The sequence below is a fragment of the Diabrotica undecimpunctata genome, chromosome 6, assembly GCF_040954645.1.
Source record: "Diabrotica undecimpunctata isolate CICGRU chromosome 6, icDiaUnde3, whole genome shotgun sequence".
Classification (NCBI taxonomy): Eukaryota; Metazoa; Arthropoda; class Insecta; order Coleoptera; family Chrysomelidae; genus Diabrotica; species Diabrotica undecimpunctata.
In genome coordinates, this window is record NC_092808.1 from 114382462 (window position 1) to 114399886 (window position 17425).

Genomic DNA, 17425 nt, shown 5'->3' on the forward strand with positions numbered 1-17425 from the left:
TAGGGTATTGTTTAAGAAGTTCGATGAAATGAAAAGAGTTTTTGACGAAGGATGAAGTATTTTCGGCAAAAGGTTGTAGAGTTTTGGCCAAATACTTGGCCAATGGTTGTGTACGGCAGTTGTATGCACTGACGATGGGACGTAGAGGAATATCGGGTTTTTGAATTTTGGGAAGGCCATATGCCATATATATATATATATATATATATATATATATATATATATATATATATATATATATATATATATATATATATATATATGTGTGTGTGTGTGTGTGTGTGTGTGTAATTAAAGGATATCGGAGAATCATTGTCTAATAATAATAATATTGATAAGTCAGATAGCGAAAATAAATGGACAAATATCATTATAAAAGTAAAATTTTCTGTCAGAAAATAAAAAAAGAAATGACAACCGAATTCATACCTCCTTCTTCTTGTAGTTTCTTCTCCTACCGGAGGTGGTATCATCATATATGAATAAGCCAAACATAGAGCAAAGATGTATTTGAGATGAAAATAGTAAAATACTAATTCCTTAAAAGGATGTCAAAACGAGATGGAAAAAGTACTTTGGCAGGTTACTCAATGAAGAATTTGACAGACAACCAGTTGAGTTATCGGAATAGTAACAGCAATGGTAACCAAAATAACAAACGAAAAAGTGGCTCAAGCAATTCAAAAAATAAAGAAAGGAAAAGCAGCTGGACCAGATGATATTCCTGGGAAAGTGTGGAAAGTATTTAGAGAGACAGGGACAAATTGGTTAACAGGTCTATTTATTAGAATTATGGAAGTTGGACAAATGCCAGACGAATGGAGAAGCAGTGTATTAGTACCTGTCTACAAAAACAAGGGAGATGTACAACAATGTACAAACTATAGGGTCATAAAACTAATTAGTCACACCATGAAAATATGGGAGAGAGTAATTGATAGCCGGATACGTGAAGAAACAGAAATATCCTATAATCAGTTTGGCTTTATGTAAGGCAGATCAACAACAGACGCAATTTTCATTATAAGGCAGTAAATAGAAAAATAAAGGAATAAACAAACGCTCATATGGTATTCATTGATCTTGAGAAAGCATATGATACAGCTCCTCTGTAGATTCTGTGGTGGGCACTCAATAAGAAAGGAGCCCCCGATAAATATTTAAAGATTGTGAGATATATGTATGAGAGAATAACAACACTAGCGTTAGGACAGATGTGGAAGAGACTAATAAATTTCATGTGAAAGTAGGATTTCGTCAAGCCTCGGTGCTTAGTCCTTATTTATTGTCATTAGTTCTGGATCAAATAACAGCGAAACTACAGGATAATATCCCGTGGTGCTTAATATATGCTGACGATGTAGTATTACTAGGAAATAGTAAAAGCGACTAGGAACAAAAACTGGAACAGTGGAGACAAGCTCGTGAGGAAAAAGGTTTATAATCAAGTAGGGCATAAACAGAGTATTTGGAGTGTTTATTGGAAGAAGGAGTTAGCACAAATATTAGAATTGGGGTTGGATAGATGAAGTGGAAGGAAGCGAGTGGTGTGTTGTGTGACAGAAAAATTTCAATGAAGCTGAAGGGAAAATTCTCTAAAACAACCATAAGATCAGCTAGAACGGAGGTAAAGGAACTAATAGAACCAAAACATATAGAAAAGGATACATGGATTGACTACCTAAAAAAGCTCTATGCAAAGGAAGAACAAACGACGCTAGAACCGGAAACACTAGAAATTACCACAAATGAAGAACTTAATATAAATGTACAGGAAGTTCGAAAAATATTTGAAAGCCTGAAGAACAGAAAACCAGCAGGTAAAGACGAGATATCAAACGAATTACTGAAATATTGTGGAGCAGCAATGACAGAACAATTAACAATATTAATTAATAAAATTAAAAATCACAATAAAAAACCGGTAGAATAGAGAACGAGCGAACTAATTCTACTATTCAAAAAAGGAGATAACAACAGCCAGAAAACTACAGAGGTATAAACTTGTTAAATACTACGCTAAAACTTACAACTAAAATTTTACAAGTGCTAATAAGTCAGAGGATAAGTTTGGCAAATGGACAACAGGGTTTTCGAAGTGGAGCGTTTGCCAGAGTACGACTCAAAGATGTAATGTATCTTCTGTATAATAGAGAAGTTTCCCTAAATATTATAAAAACTATCTAAAACATCTACCAAAACAACAAAATGGAAGTCGGAATAGATGGACAACTCACAGAACCTATAGAAATAGGCAGCGGAATAAGACAAGGGGATTCATTGAGTCCCATGCTCTTCAATTTAATTATGGATGAAATCATCAAAAGCGTTAACAAACCAATAGGATACAGAATGGGAAACAAAGAAATAAAAATACTCTGGTCCACAGATTTAACACAGGAGCAAAAGAATTTAATATGACAATCTCATCTCAGAAAACTAAAACAATAGTAGTCAACAGAGAACCAACCAGATGTAAACTACAAATTGATGGCATCAGTATTGAACAAGTAATAGAAATAAAATACCTGGGAATTACACTGTCTTGCTATGGAGACCTGGACAAAGAAGTAAGAGATCAAGTACACAAAGCAAATAAACTGGCAGGATGACTTAATAACACTATATGGCGAAACCGACACATTAACACTGAGATAAATTCAAAAATGTATAAAGCCAGTGTAAGACTAATAGTGACATATGCCTCAGAAACTGTAGAGATGAGAGTACTGAGAAGAACTACAGGATATACGTTGAGAGATCGAAAGAGAAGTGAAGACATTAGAAAAAAATGTATCGTACAGTCTATAAATGAATGGACAAAAAATAGAAAAACAGAATGGTATAACCACATAAGCAGAATGGAGGAGACCCGTGACGTCAAAATAGCAAGAGATAATTCACCAATCGGTAGAACTATCGGACGACCGCTCAAAAGATAGACAACCTTCCATAGAGGTATTAATCCGCCAATGAACAAGCAGAATTGCTTATAAAGAGGAAGAAGAAGAAGACCAGCTATGATGTATGGAACTAAATGTTGGGCAGTTAAGAAGAAATAGGAGCACCGAATGCATTGTAAATTAGTAATGAGTATATTAGAGTAAGTTTAGGGGTGGCACCAATTGTTGCCAAGATAAGAGAGCATAAGTTTAGATGGTTTGGGAGGAATACCAAAAAAGACCTGGGGGGAGACGCTTAGTCAGGATATGTCGGTAAAGGGTATGAATATTGATATGACCCAATATACAAACTTATGGAGAAATGTAATTAGAGAAACCGACCCCGCATTGGAATAAAGGCAAAGAGAATGATGATGATCTGGTCATATATGATAATAGTACTTTAAATGTATTTTAAGACTAAAAATATATTTTTACCTTTGCTTTATTATTGTAGATAAATATCGTATTATTTTATTATAATTTTTTTTATTTCAGTTATAAGTTGCGAATAGAGAGTATGTTACTGAAAGAGGAGTTCGCATCGAATATGGGATACTTGCAACCGAGCATCAACTCAATGATAAGCGCCGCACAAGGTAATATGTCTACTTAAAATGTATTTATTTTGAAAGGTTCAAATACCTATATAAAAACGTTTTAAAATTTAAAGTCCATTCTACTTTGTTAAATTATTTATTCTAGTTTGTTAAATTATTAAAAAATGAATAAATAAAGAAGAAAAAAGACATTCGATAGTATATCGGAACGGTGTGTTTATTTTTGGCTCTCCAAAATAGTTTAAATTAAGTGAGAACAAGTTTTCAAAATTTAACTACGCTTTGTGAAGTTATTAGTGATCAACTGAACTCACTCTTGCTAGTCTGTAAGTACAGTTTTACTGTAAATTTCACCGAAAATATATAATTAGTACGTATTTAACATCAAGGAAAATTTTCATATCCATATTTGCTTGACGATAAACAAAAACATTTAATTACCATTGACCTGTATCTCCGGACGGTTTTTTTCTGGCGGCGGACAGGTCCGTCTTTAGGAATGTTTAAACATAAACGAATATGTCGCAAATCAATGAAATAAATTTACCAGGCAATTCTCAAATGGATAATTCTACACAAAGAAGTTACTCTACTGCACTAACACAACAAAAATTTCCGTCAAAACGGCAAGCTATCATTTTTAATTCCATTAAAGATACGAAAATACAAGATTACCTCCTCCCCCTGGGAGAAATCATCCATCCAAAAAATATACTATTCTGCTCTAGATTATCAAACAGTAGAATATGTTTATATTTATCATCTGAAAATATCGTAGAAAAATTCATGAATGAAAATAACGGCAACATTGAAGTTAATAACCAGATTATACAAGCTCAACGGTATATAACTCCCTCCGAAAGAATCATTCTCTCTAATGTTTTCCCATCTATTCCTCATGATGTATTAATTAAAGAACTTGAATCCATGGGGCTTGTTATTCTATCTACAATGTCCTTTTTAAAAATTGGTGCACCGTTACCCGAATTTAATCATATAATGAGCTTTAGGAGACAAATCTTTATCAGCCCAACAGATTTCACAATTCCAGAATCGTTTGTAATTAATTACGATAATACTTCATATAGAATCTTTTTATCAAGCGGCAACCTAACGTGTTACAACTGTAAACAAAATGGGCATACGGCAACTAACTGCAAAAACCCTATCAATCCAAACCCAAATCCTACTTCTCCAACCACAGCAGAAGAAATCTCAACATGTAGCCCTCCAGAAATATCAACCATCACACCGACATCTACTTCAAGTCAAACAGACACCCCAACTACAGAAAATCAACTAAATATAAAACAAACTGCGAACGAAACAACTACCTTACATATGAAAATTGAATCTTCACAGAACAGTTCAAAAAGAACTATTGACGATACCTTAAGTCCTTCTCCGCCTTCCAATGATACCACTAATAAACCGAAGTTTACCAGTCCAGCAGAAATACCATTTAATCCTAAGAAAAAACAAAATAAAGGTAAATCTCTAGAAGCATTCATAAACCAGCAGTCACCACCATTTATTTTAAGCTATGTTCAGATAAAAGACCTATTCGACAACATAAAGAATTCACCCGATCCACTTACTACCGTTGAAAATTATACAAACAACTTTACAGCTCTCATCGATATGTTAAGCAAAATATATCCCTATACTCAAGACCGATCTACAAAGACACGAAATACCAAATTAAGAAAAAATTTTCTAAAATACTTACAGATGCAAATCCCACACGACCTAGTATCCGATACAGACAGTGACTGCTCACAAACCAATCATTAAATAAACTTATTTAATAAAATAGAGTTCAATTGAAAAAATAAAACAAAATCTGATACAGATAGAAAATTGTAATAAGGAGGTAATCTTTATTTGGATCCCATCACATAATGGTATTAGAGGTAATGAAGAAGCAGATAAGTGTGCGCGGGAAGCCGTCAATTATTGTGAAATACGTGATAGCTAGTGATGTTTCAAGTGTTATCAAATCGCGGATCCTAAGTGAGTGGCAAAACCGGTGGGAATTTTCAGTGTCCAATCTTCGGAATATTAAACCGGACATTAAACCATGGAGATGTTTCCCCACTAAAAGAAGGGATCAAGTGCCAATAACTCGTCTTAGATTAGGTCGTACCAGTGCCACGCACAAGTTCTTAATTACTAAAGAATCCGAACCAAAATGTGAGCAGTGTAACGTTAAACTCTCGGCAAAACATGTCAAGAATCTCAATAAACTTAGAGAAAGCACTTGGTGCAAATTGTTCATTCACAAATATGTTAAACTACTTAAAAGCTATAAATTTTGTTAATATATAATATATTAATAACCTTCGGGTTGATGCAAATTTGTAAATAAAAAAAAATATATTATTATACCAAAATACGATGTGAAAATTGTGAAGAATGTTGCAAAAAACAAATACTAAAAATAATGATCGTACATTTTAATAGGAAAGATATCTACAAAATATTATGGATATCCATCGGTGGCAATGAATTTCCTGATGGAAATTATTCAAGCTCACACTGTACAGAGTAGTAGGAGGTTTAAAAGGATCGATAGTAATTCAGAACATTTCATACTGATACACAACAATATGGGATACACAACCACAATATGGTAATACGTGCTTTTTGGAGGAAGGCGATGGGTAAAAGCGACTGGATTGAAATTCCTGAGGAGGCTAGGACCCACGCAGAGTTGTAAGCCAGAATGATGATGAACCACATTAAATCAAGAAATTCCAAAGCAACAAAGTAAAAAAGACATACGATTAAAAGGTATGAAACAAATATGTTGCAAGAATCTGAGGTCAAATAAAATTTTGAACATAAAGTAAGATGAAGATTACTCAACGCAACAGAACAAGATGATAAAGACCAGGGGGGAACACAAATTCAAACTGCAAAAATGAAAGTAACAGGAGCGAAAAGAGCAAGAGCAAAAATAGAGAAAGGTTTGATGAGGATTGTAAACAAGAACTAGAAATAACATAGAACTAGAAAACATAGAGATGAACGTAATGAAGACCGTGACACATGATAAAAAGACGAACATATCAAAAAAGAGCTACACGAATTTACAGAGAAATGAACGAAAATGGCGGGAAAAAAGTTGGAGTTAGATACAAAATTCACATTGGAGGTTGTTAAAACCGATATCAGAAATGTTTACCAACAATTTAAGAGAGATAAAACAAAGGTATCGAGAAACATCCTTTTTCAGCAGTAAGGAAGGGACGTTAATAAGTGATAAAGCCCAAAAATTAGAAAGTTGGAGATAAAACTTGCATGAGCTTTTTAAATTTATAGCATATCAAGAACAAAAACTTAAATAATAATGTACAGGCGGCGGCCGAGCAGGAATTGAATGAAATTCTTAATAAACAACCGGTCCGAGTCCGGAAATAGAAGAATTAATAAAAAAGTTAAAGAATACAAAATCTTCTTGGGAAAATATCATCCACGCGGAAAATTTTATATCGAAGAAGGAATTGCTATATGACCTCGTCAGTAACTTAATAAAAAATATATTGAACGGGAAAAGTAGCCAAACCAGTAGAAACATGCGATGATTATGCCCTTAGGAGGAGGACACTTAGACACTCTTAGACACTTTGTATATGATCTTGTCAATATTAATAAGAAGTAGAATAAACTTATATTAAAATAAGGTGATAAGGAAATACAGTCAATTTAAAAATTGCAGTTAAAACTAACATTAAAGCAAACACAAAATATAGACACTGTAGAGCGGAAGATCTCAAAAACGTTCAATCCTTTATCTAAGACTTTTTTTAACTTTGTGATAGAAACTATCTTAAGAAAAAGCGGTATACGAGCAGAAAGGATGATAAACTATCATAAGCAGCAAATTATAACCTTTGCAGATGACATAGCGCTTATCACAAGATCAACAACTTGACAGTATGTTCAAAATGTTAGAGGAGACGCAAATGCTCTTAGACAACAGAAACAGCTTTGCAGTAGTAAGTACGCAGGAAACAGGAAAGGAAACCATAAAATGAAGGAGTCTGAATGATAGTGTATGGATGTAAAGTAATATAAATTTAAGCAGGTGACTAATTGTAAGTATCTGGGATGACTGTTACAAAAAAAGGCATAGAAAGATACGGAAATTGAAAAAAGTTGAAGTAGAACTATTAGAGCTTTAAACCAAATGCTAAAATCCAAGCCGATCACTAAAAAAACTAAAGAGAAAATATATTATACAGTTTATAATTAGAACATCCCTGAATTATAACATTGAGAGACGAAGGTTCTGCGCGTAGGATCTATGAATGTGTTAGAAATGGTGACAGAGAACAGACAACGTATTATTGGACATGTACAACCAACCAAGCTTAGTCCTAAAAATACTTACGCAATGAGCTGGCTGGGGCATATTTACCGCATGCCTGAGTATAATAGTCATGTAAATAAAATATTGATATTTGGTGAGGGAAGAAAGCGACGAAGAAGGCCAAAAAAGAAATGGTTGGAAGATGTAAAATCGGTATTCAATTATTAGGGAACCAGACTGGGAAAACAAAACAAGGAACAGAAAAAAATGGAGAGAAATAGTACCGAAAATCGAAGATATGGGCCAGTTTTCTATTGATTAAAAAGTAATGCAATTTTCTGAAGCCGTCTCCTTCTAATGAAAATTTAGTGTCCCTTATTTCAAAAACACAATTGAGATATGTATTTTATTCTTTCTACGATAACGAATTCCAAAAGAAATTGAAAGAAATATTTGACATTTGAAGAAATCAAATATAAAGTATTTTTATTTATAAATGTTATTTATTCTTAAAAACTAAAAGTAGTTACGGGCATAGATCATTTATTTAAACCTTAACCTGTAATAATAAATACATTTAGAACTCTTTAGTAATTAGGTTCTTTAGTTGATAAATATGATAATATATTGTAACAAAACTGTATTTTTAGACTTAATGACGAACAAACCCTTACAAGAAGTTCTGTACATGGTACTCATATCCGGAAATTTCTTGAACTCGGTAAGTTTTAAATAAGATATTACACATATTTATATTTTTCCTTAGGCAGATTTCTTATCATAATTTCGGAAAATATGTTTAGATTTTCATAATTTTGCACTATATTTATCACAAAATGGGTTTTAGGAAACGATCTTTCTTCATGATAATCGTTTTATTGTTTTTTTATAAGTGTACATATCGGAGATACACCCCAACTTCTGCTTATCTTTTTTAAATCGTTAAATCGTTTTTAAATTTTATCTTTGCTTTTCTTGTGATTGTATATTTTCCCTTGCATAAACTACATTGGAATTACGGTTTATGAAATCTACAAATTTTTATTTAATAATTTGTCACATTTCGATTTTATCTTTTAATAATAGTTTTAATAAATTGTATTTTTCCCTCTTAGTAGCTACTAAGCTATTTTCGGTATATTTTGGTCTAATATGTTCTCTTTGTATTAGCCTTCCGTACAAAATATGTCTTATATACATGTTCTACATATGAGATGCTAATAATGCAAATCTCGAAAGCCTCGGGACGATTCAATAGTTTTACTTTTAATATCTAAATCTCCTCTATATTTGATGGAAGGAGTCTCAAATTCCACGAACTCTCAAAATCAGGTTGATCAATTGCTTAATATTCCCAATACTGACATACGGATGTAAATCTTGGACCCTACGACAAGCGAAAAGAAGAAAGATAGGCGCCACTGAAATGTTCTGTTGGAGAAGAATGTTACGAATTCCTTGGACCGACCACAGGAAAAATAATTCAATTTTAAATGAGCTACAGGTAAATAAACGGCTATCCAGGAAAGTCCATCTCCAACAATTAAAATACTTTGAAAATGTTATTAGAGCTGACACCGAAATGATAAAAAGACGTATTATTCAAGGAAAGGTTGACGCCTGAAGATCACGAGGAAGATCCCCAAGAAAATAGATCGACCAAATTACAGGAATATGCATGAATTAAAAGAAATGACCAAAGACAGATATTTTTGGATACATGATATCACCATGACCGCTACAATCCCTCCAGGGGGTCAGGACTGAAAAGAGCGAGAGGGAGAGAGAGAAGTTGTTTAAGCACTTTAAAAAATAAAAAAAGATGACAGGTTTATTTAATATAATTATAAAAATAGAGCTAATTCCAGATGAATGGTGAAGTAATATATTAGTAAACATTTACAAAAACAAGGAAGATATACTACGATGCACAAACTACAACGCCTTAAAACTACTTTGTCACGCCACGAAAATAGAAAAGAGAGTATTAGACGGATACATAAAGAAACTGAAATGTCCGATAATTAGTTTGGTTTTATGCACAGCAACAGCAAATGATTTCATGAGTACATATTTTAAGTAGAAACTACTAATATATTACTACTTTCAGATGATTATTTGAAATAGATTTAAAGCATTGGAACTGATTTCTACCAATGACTTAAAATATTGTAACAATATATGGTATCGTGGAGTGTTCTTCTCTTCCAACATAAGCAGAGAACCAAAACTTCTATATGGGTTGTTATAAAAGTCTGTGATTAATTATTCTTGTTTGAAGGAAAGTATAGTTCGATGTTGAAGTAATAGTAGACTGCAATTTATTATTTATTTTATTTGAGCACTGTTGATTTTTTAAACACCCAAAATAACAACGTCTCTTGAAATAACTGACTTTAAATAACTACTTTGATATGCAAATGCGCATGTTAGTTTAATACGTAAAGAGAGCGAGGTACGTTAACTGGTGGGAAATATATGTGTCAACTAAGGAGTGCGATATGATTCTGTCTTTTCGGACAGGTAAACGGGCGTTTAATATAGATTTTTAAGCGAGGAAAGATTTTAGGATCTGTTTATGGCTGTCTAGTTCTCTAAATTCTAAAAGCAATAAAAAATTTTACCGCTGGCTATTAAAAAACCCTTTTAGTAAGAATAGCACAATAAAAAATGCAGGTGTATGGAAAGGTTTGGTTCTGACCTAGTTTTAGAAACGCTTCAGATATTATGTAAATAATATTCCTGTGAATATATGGAACAGTCTGATTTATGAGATAATTAAAATTTACATTTAAGCCATTTAACGAAATTGGAATTTTTTATGAAAAATAAATATATTACAGAGTTGTATTATATTTTGTCGATAAAGAAATATGTTAGGGCCGAAACACTTGGTATAACAACACAGGTCAAAAATAAAGAACCAAGGAAAGGGATATGATCAAGAAATGTTCGAAGATAGTGTTATTTTAGCTTACGATTTTTTTTTCGATCTTATTAATGATGTTAATAGTTTAACTGTCAGCATACAATGAACCCGAGATCATAACATCCATAAAGATCGGACGTCTGCGCTGGATGGGCCATGTTGAACGAATGTTGGAGACTGAAACACCAAAACATATTATGAGGCAAACACCAGTAGGAAGAAGGTCAAAGGGAAGACCCAAACTTCTGGAACAAGATCTGAAAACACTTAAGATTACCAACTGGAAAAACAAAGCAAGGAACAGAACAGAATGGCGGAAAATCCTAGGACAAGCCAGGACCCAGAAAGGGTTGTCGAGCTACTGATGATGATGATGAATAGTTTAACTGTATTTATAAAATAAAGTTTATTATGCTAATAATCCTGTTTTATAGGGAGGTTATGCTGGTGGTGCTGCTGGAGTGAAATTGACTTCATTGCAAAAAATAACAGATATTAGAGCTAACAAACCAAATATGAATCTCATACATTTTGTTGCATTGGTAAGTTCTGTTTATACATATTTAATATAATTTGGATTTACGGTATTTATTTAATTTTTAGCAAGCAGAAAAGAAAAACAAAAAATTGCTTTCCTTTACTGACAACACTAATGTATTAGAAGATGCTGCTAAGTAAGTAAAATATTGTCTACGTTAACAATGAAGTTAAAAATACTGTTAGTTATCAGTTATTTTTTCTTAAATCAGTCTCTTAAATTAAGAAGCTGCAACATATCTCTTCTTTTTAATGTGTTGTTTTCTTTTATTTTCCCATCCTGCCAAAATAACATCTGTCAATTTACAATTTCAAATTATGATGAACTGTAACTATTTCTTTATTTATTTATTCACAAGATGTGCGCAGGACAGAGCAGAATGGCGCAGAAAACTTTAGAAGTTCTTGAGCCTGTAGCACCGTGATGGTGATGATTCACGAGATGTCCCCTTTACAAAATAGGAATACAAAACTTAATTTAACCTAACCACAGAACAAAAACTATATATAAATTCAATTGTAAAAGTAGATAAAAACAGTATAGACGTACAAAATAACCGGGAAATAATAGAAAAGCGGAGCACCTCCATAAAGATGACTATGACCTATAACTCGATTGCTACCGAGCAAAGTTGGTACCGAAATATTTGTAATAAAAATCTGCACTACTTTTTTAAATAAAATTTTTTGATTGGGTTTGGGCTACCTGGAAATAACCAAAAAACAATTTTGATTTTATAATTTTAATGAAATTTTATATTTAACTTATTTAACAATATTTTTATTCGGTCTCGATATTTCGACTCCTATTTTTGATGGAGTATATTATGATAATTTCTGCAAAAAAAAATAAAATGTCCGAACTCTTAATTTTGATCATATACAAGATGCAGATGTTTCGAAAAAATCGATGCTACTTCCCAAACTATTCATAGATTGATATACATGGAGTAGAATTAGGGTTGGATGGATGAAGTGGAAAAAAGCGAGTGAGACGTTGGGTGATTAAATATGGAACTAAATGTTGGGTAATTAAAAAGAAAGAGAAATAACGAATGCAAATGAGTGAGAATATCTTAAGATGGTTCGGGCATTCGTCGAGACGTTAATTACCAAATACGTAGAATTGCTGATTCGCAGGTTCCTCGGAGAAGTATCAGAGAAAGATCAAAGAAGACATGGGAAGAGACTCGTGGGCAGCACACGTCGGTAAAGAGAAACGATATGGGTATGACCAAAATAGAAACTTGTGAAAAAATATAATTAGGGAAGCCTAACTCGCATAGGGATAAAGACAAATAGAATGATGATAATAATGAAAGTCTACATACTTTTAATAAAAAGTCAAATATCATAAGTAGTTAAAATTGACGTAAATACTCAGTCAAAAAGACTTAAATGTACTCAGTTTGTATCAGCCAAATCGTAATCACTACAAAATGCATTATCTAGTTTTTGGTATTCTGTTCTGAAGAGTGTTTACCGTAATTGATAAGATGAAACTGAACTTAAAACTTAAATGAAGGAGGTGGAGTAAATTTACGCAATCAATATTCATTATTTTAAATAAAAATAGTACAATTTAGTACTGCAACTGTACAGAGATAAAAGATTCAATTTAGTTCCGCTTTTTTTAAGAGATCTATATCTCCAATTAGACCTCTAACTGCATCTCTTTAAAAATTTATTTTATAGGTCTTATAGGATCACATAAAATGGACTCCAAGAAATGGATATATAGGTCAAGATATTTTGTACAAGAGAAATGTAAAAGATCTAAAAGCGGTGATTGGGAAGTCACAAGAGTTTTACAGATAAATCCCAAAAAGCACAATACATTATTTGTCAGCTTAACAATATGAGTAACGAAGTTTGAAGAACTATAAAAAATGACACCACGATATGTTATCCCATTTCGTTTAGTAATAGTAATGGTGTGACCCAAGTTATAGTTATATGGAATTTAATTTCTGGACTTGGAAAATTCCATTTTCCTTATCACCCGTTACTATTATTTTTTTTTTTTTCATTATGTTTTAGTTTTAGTATACATCGGTTTTATTTTATTAAACTCATCTAAATACTTATAATTTTTAATTTTAGGACAACTGTCGAACAACTTCACAACGAAATAAATGCGTTAGATGTAAGAATAAAGAAAATCAGAAAACAGATCGAAACGCCTACGACGGAAGCAGAGATTAAAGCTCAAATGACCGAGTTTTTGCAGGTAAGATAACAAATGATTGCTTTTTATTATCCGCATTATATATATATCAAATCATATAATATTTATACATCAGATCTCACATATATTATATATTATTAAATTTAAAACTTCATTTTTGCAATTCGTGTCACTTCTTTCACCATCTTATTCGTCATCGTCTATTATTGGAGTACTATTACTGCAATTATCACCAGAACAACCAGAGCAAGTTGGGTTACAAAATAAATCCAGTTTTCTGCAACTACATGAGGTACCGCAATATTTCTTGTACTGACAAAATATCATTTTCAAGTTCTTCAGGAGCAGGCGACTCTTTTATTTTTAATGGTTGCAACAATCCATGCCGGCTGTTTAAATTTTTCAGTTTCAGCAGTATTACTGTAGAATATTTTGGCCTGTTCTCTTAAATCCGACCTTCTTTCTATACGATCAAAATAAATTTTGCCTTTATTGTAAAATGCCCAAACAGTGTCACATCCAGTGAATGTATATGAAAAACTATTAATTTTGAACTGTTTGGGTAATCTACTTTAAATCTTTCACTAGAATATATTACTGATAGAGTATTTTGTTTTCCAAGTTTAAGGAAATAAATTACCTTGTCTTCTTTGACTCTGGCAGTTGAAATTACTGTATATCGAAAGTATATCGACATCTTCTGCTACAATGATTTTCTGCACATATGATTTCATCTGATTGTTCCATGAGTCAAGTATGAATAAGTGTATGCGTGTATATAAGTTTCTAACCTACAAAATACAAAAAAACACCGCCAACTTACATTATTATGCTTCCAATTGGATTTCTCCATTTTTTTCCAAAAAAATTTATTGGTTTTTTAACCATAACTTTTTTTATGGTTTACATAAGTTTTAACTGTCAATATCTTACTGTTTTCTATCCAAAAATTTTCGCAAACCATGTTTTTGGGTATTAAAAAAGCTAAAATTTTATAAATCAACATTTTTTTTATCTCTAATGCTAATCTTTATATTTTGAATAAAGGGCATTTTTGCCAAACTTCAAAAATTCGTTATTCTCCACTTTAAACTCCATTTTTTTAAAACTAATTATTCTAAGTCCGTGAAACTTCTAGAATGTATTAATAATACATAAATAAAGAAGACTGAGCAAGGCCGACGACTAAATTTAGTTAGTGTGGTAATTGGGGTTTGTTTCCACTCACTTTCTTGCTGAAAAAATATGGACTGACTTTCTTTTCATCATAAGTCACTAAATTTCTGTGCTAGAGACTTTTTTTAAAGATAGGTATTTTTAAATACTTTAAATCAGTTTCTATAAGTTATTCTCGAAAAATACATAGTTTTTCCGTTAGTTGACTCTGAAACTGATTTAGCATTCGACGAAGAAGAGCTAACCTATAATAAAGTATACCTTAATTAATATTAGTCTTAAAGAAAATTAGAAAAAACCATTTTGTTTATTTTTTCAAAGGGTAAATTTTTGTTAATTACAGTTTTTTTGATAAAACAAATAATTTTTAAGTTATTAGTTATTTAATTAATTAATTTTTCTACGAATTTATGCGATCAAAATATAATGAAAATATAATTCACCCCCGACATGGGGTGGCAACTACACCCATGCGTAAAAGCGCCTTTCGGCATTATATAGATTTTCAACCTTGGAATATCCACTACTTATTTTCAAATTTTCGATCTTTTCCGAAAAAATTGCGGGATGAAAACTTTCATTTCCTGGACGATATAAAAAATCACTAAAAAGAAAGTAATCACTATTAGTAAGTTAAAAACAAACGGGGATACGTCATCTATGTTTTAAAGTCACATACATGTAAAATTATAATGTTAGGGCTACAACATGAATTTTTTCCTGGAATCAATTGGCTGTGGTGGTAAATACGCTCCATGTTTTATTGTAAACTTCATCATTACACGAGACGTTTAAGTCGTTAAGTATATTTTTTAAACTCCATAGTCAAAATTATTTTATTTTAGATGGCAGAAATAGAAGTTGCAAGCCTTCAAATAAACTTAGGAGAATTAGAACATGTACGAAAAGAACTATCTGACTTCTTTTGCGAAGACGTCAATTCATTTAAGTTAGAAGAATGTTTTAGGATATTTCACGGATTCTATTGTAAATTTAAACAAGCTGTTATTGAAAACGAGAGGAGAAGAATCCAGGAAGAACAAGCCAACGAAAGGAGACGCCAACGTGAAGAACTGTTGGCGGCAAAGCGGAGGCAAAGTAAGTATTTTATTAGATTTTATAAAGTATAAGGTCATTTATGTTTGTTTATCCTATTTTTTATCTCTAGATAGGTATTTTTACTTGATTAATTGTTAGATCTACGTTTAGTAATTTTTACAATTAAACGCATGTCTGTGACACTGCTTTCCTCCATTTCGTTTTTCCTGAACCATTGTTCGTTCACTTTAACAAATAGGTTAAGCTGTTTCCTCAATTGATAGTCTCCAGTTATGACTTTTGTAGAATTGAAATCAATTCTAAACAGATTCTACGAAAATATTTTAATATAAGATATAAAGCAGAATTTTCTTTACAAAATGTTTTAGCTTTTTGAGAAGATTAGCTTATTAATTAAACTAATTAATAAGTTAAATTATTAACTTCCTGAATAGATTGTATTAGACTCTTATTCAAAAAATTTGTCAGAAATAGGTTATTATATCCACATTACACGAAATAATACTTATTTATATTAATTGGAATAGCCCTCTTCCTGCTCTATTCTGATAACTGGTTAAGTGATAACTGAAAAGTATTAATAATATTTGGAAATAATACAATTGGATCAGTTAAATCATTGCAACAGATTTTGACTGCCATCCATAAGTTAGATTTGAAACAGAATGCGACCTAGTACTGACCCCCCTAGGGACACCATTAGATGTTACACGTGGAACATTTCAGTCACCTTTCACGTTGACAAGACAGACTTATGACTTTTATTTGACAGTCCGCGTTTACTAGTTTTCTTATACATTTCCAGTAATCCTGACGCTATGAACGCTAGCTTCTGAAAGCTAGATGATTTATTTCCAGACCATTAGGTTTATGTAATTGCCAGGCATAGTACTCTGCCACATCAAGCTAATGCGAAAATAAACTAAAGTACCATTTCTTGTTTCTGATACCTATTCGGTGTAAGCTTATGTTTTGGTCTGCACGGTCTACTCATCCCTTATTTTCATTATATTTTTTTATTATAAATGGGTGTGGGATGAGTATACTTTTCTTTTCTTTCTGCGAATATCTTTTCACCTGTAGGGTTGGCAGTGGTGAAGTAGCATTGATGCAGTAGTAACGACATTATTGTCGTTCCATTTACATATTATAATATTTTCGTCTTCTACGAGTGAGTATTCAAATACTCCCCTTTTTTCTTTTTTGAAAAGCTTGAAATTTTGTAGAGAACAACCTGGAATTTAATTTTCTCGAATTACTTCAGTGCATTTTAAGTTTCTTGCTGTTAGCTCTTTAGTAATGGAATTGAGGTAAAAAAAATTATCACAGAATAAGTGGAACGGGTTATCAGACTGCAACTTATCGACAACTGGCTCCTAATCCTAATTCCTTGTATGTATCAGAAAGTGGAGTGGTGGCACCTTGATAACGTTTAAATTACTCGACATATCCCTGTTTTGTGCTTCCTACCCATAGTTTATAGCCCCACCTAATGGGTTTACCTCGGATAAACTGTTTTGATCCATGCTATACCATGATACTATAACAAACACTGTTATAGTATCATGTCACTATAACTGTTAGTTATAGTATCATGATGCTATACCATACCATAATAAGGGACCATCGCTTTATCAATACTGTGATGTTCTTCAAATGGACGAAACATATGAACATTTTTATTGAGTTTAGTAATAGCGGACGCATTTTAGCAAATTC

At 32.1% G+C, this 17425-nt stretch overlaps 1 protein-coding gene across 1 annotated transcript in view; it reads left to right on the forward strand.

The window, feature by feature from the left end:
• The window catches only part of form3 (FH2 domain-containing protein formin 3), a 507951-nt gene that overhangs the window by 456742 nt on the left and 33784 nt on the right, over positions 1-17425 (forward strand). The window contains exons 13-18 of the mRNA XM_072535173.1: positions 3441-3541; positions 8468-8538; positions 11181-11288; positions 11350-11420; positions 13387-13513; positions 15493-15745. Coding sequence (XP_072391274.1) covers positions 3441-3541; positions 8468-8538; positions 11181-11288; positions 11350-11420; positions 13387-13513; positions 15493-15745 — 731 coding nt within the window. The remainder of the gene's footprint in view (positions 1-3440; positions 3542-8467; positions 8539-11180; positions 11289-11349; positions 11421-13386; positions 13514-15492; positions 15746-17425) is intronic.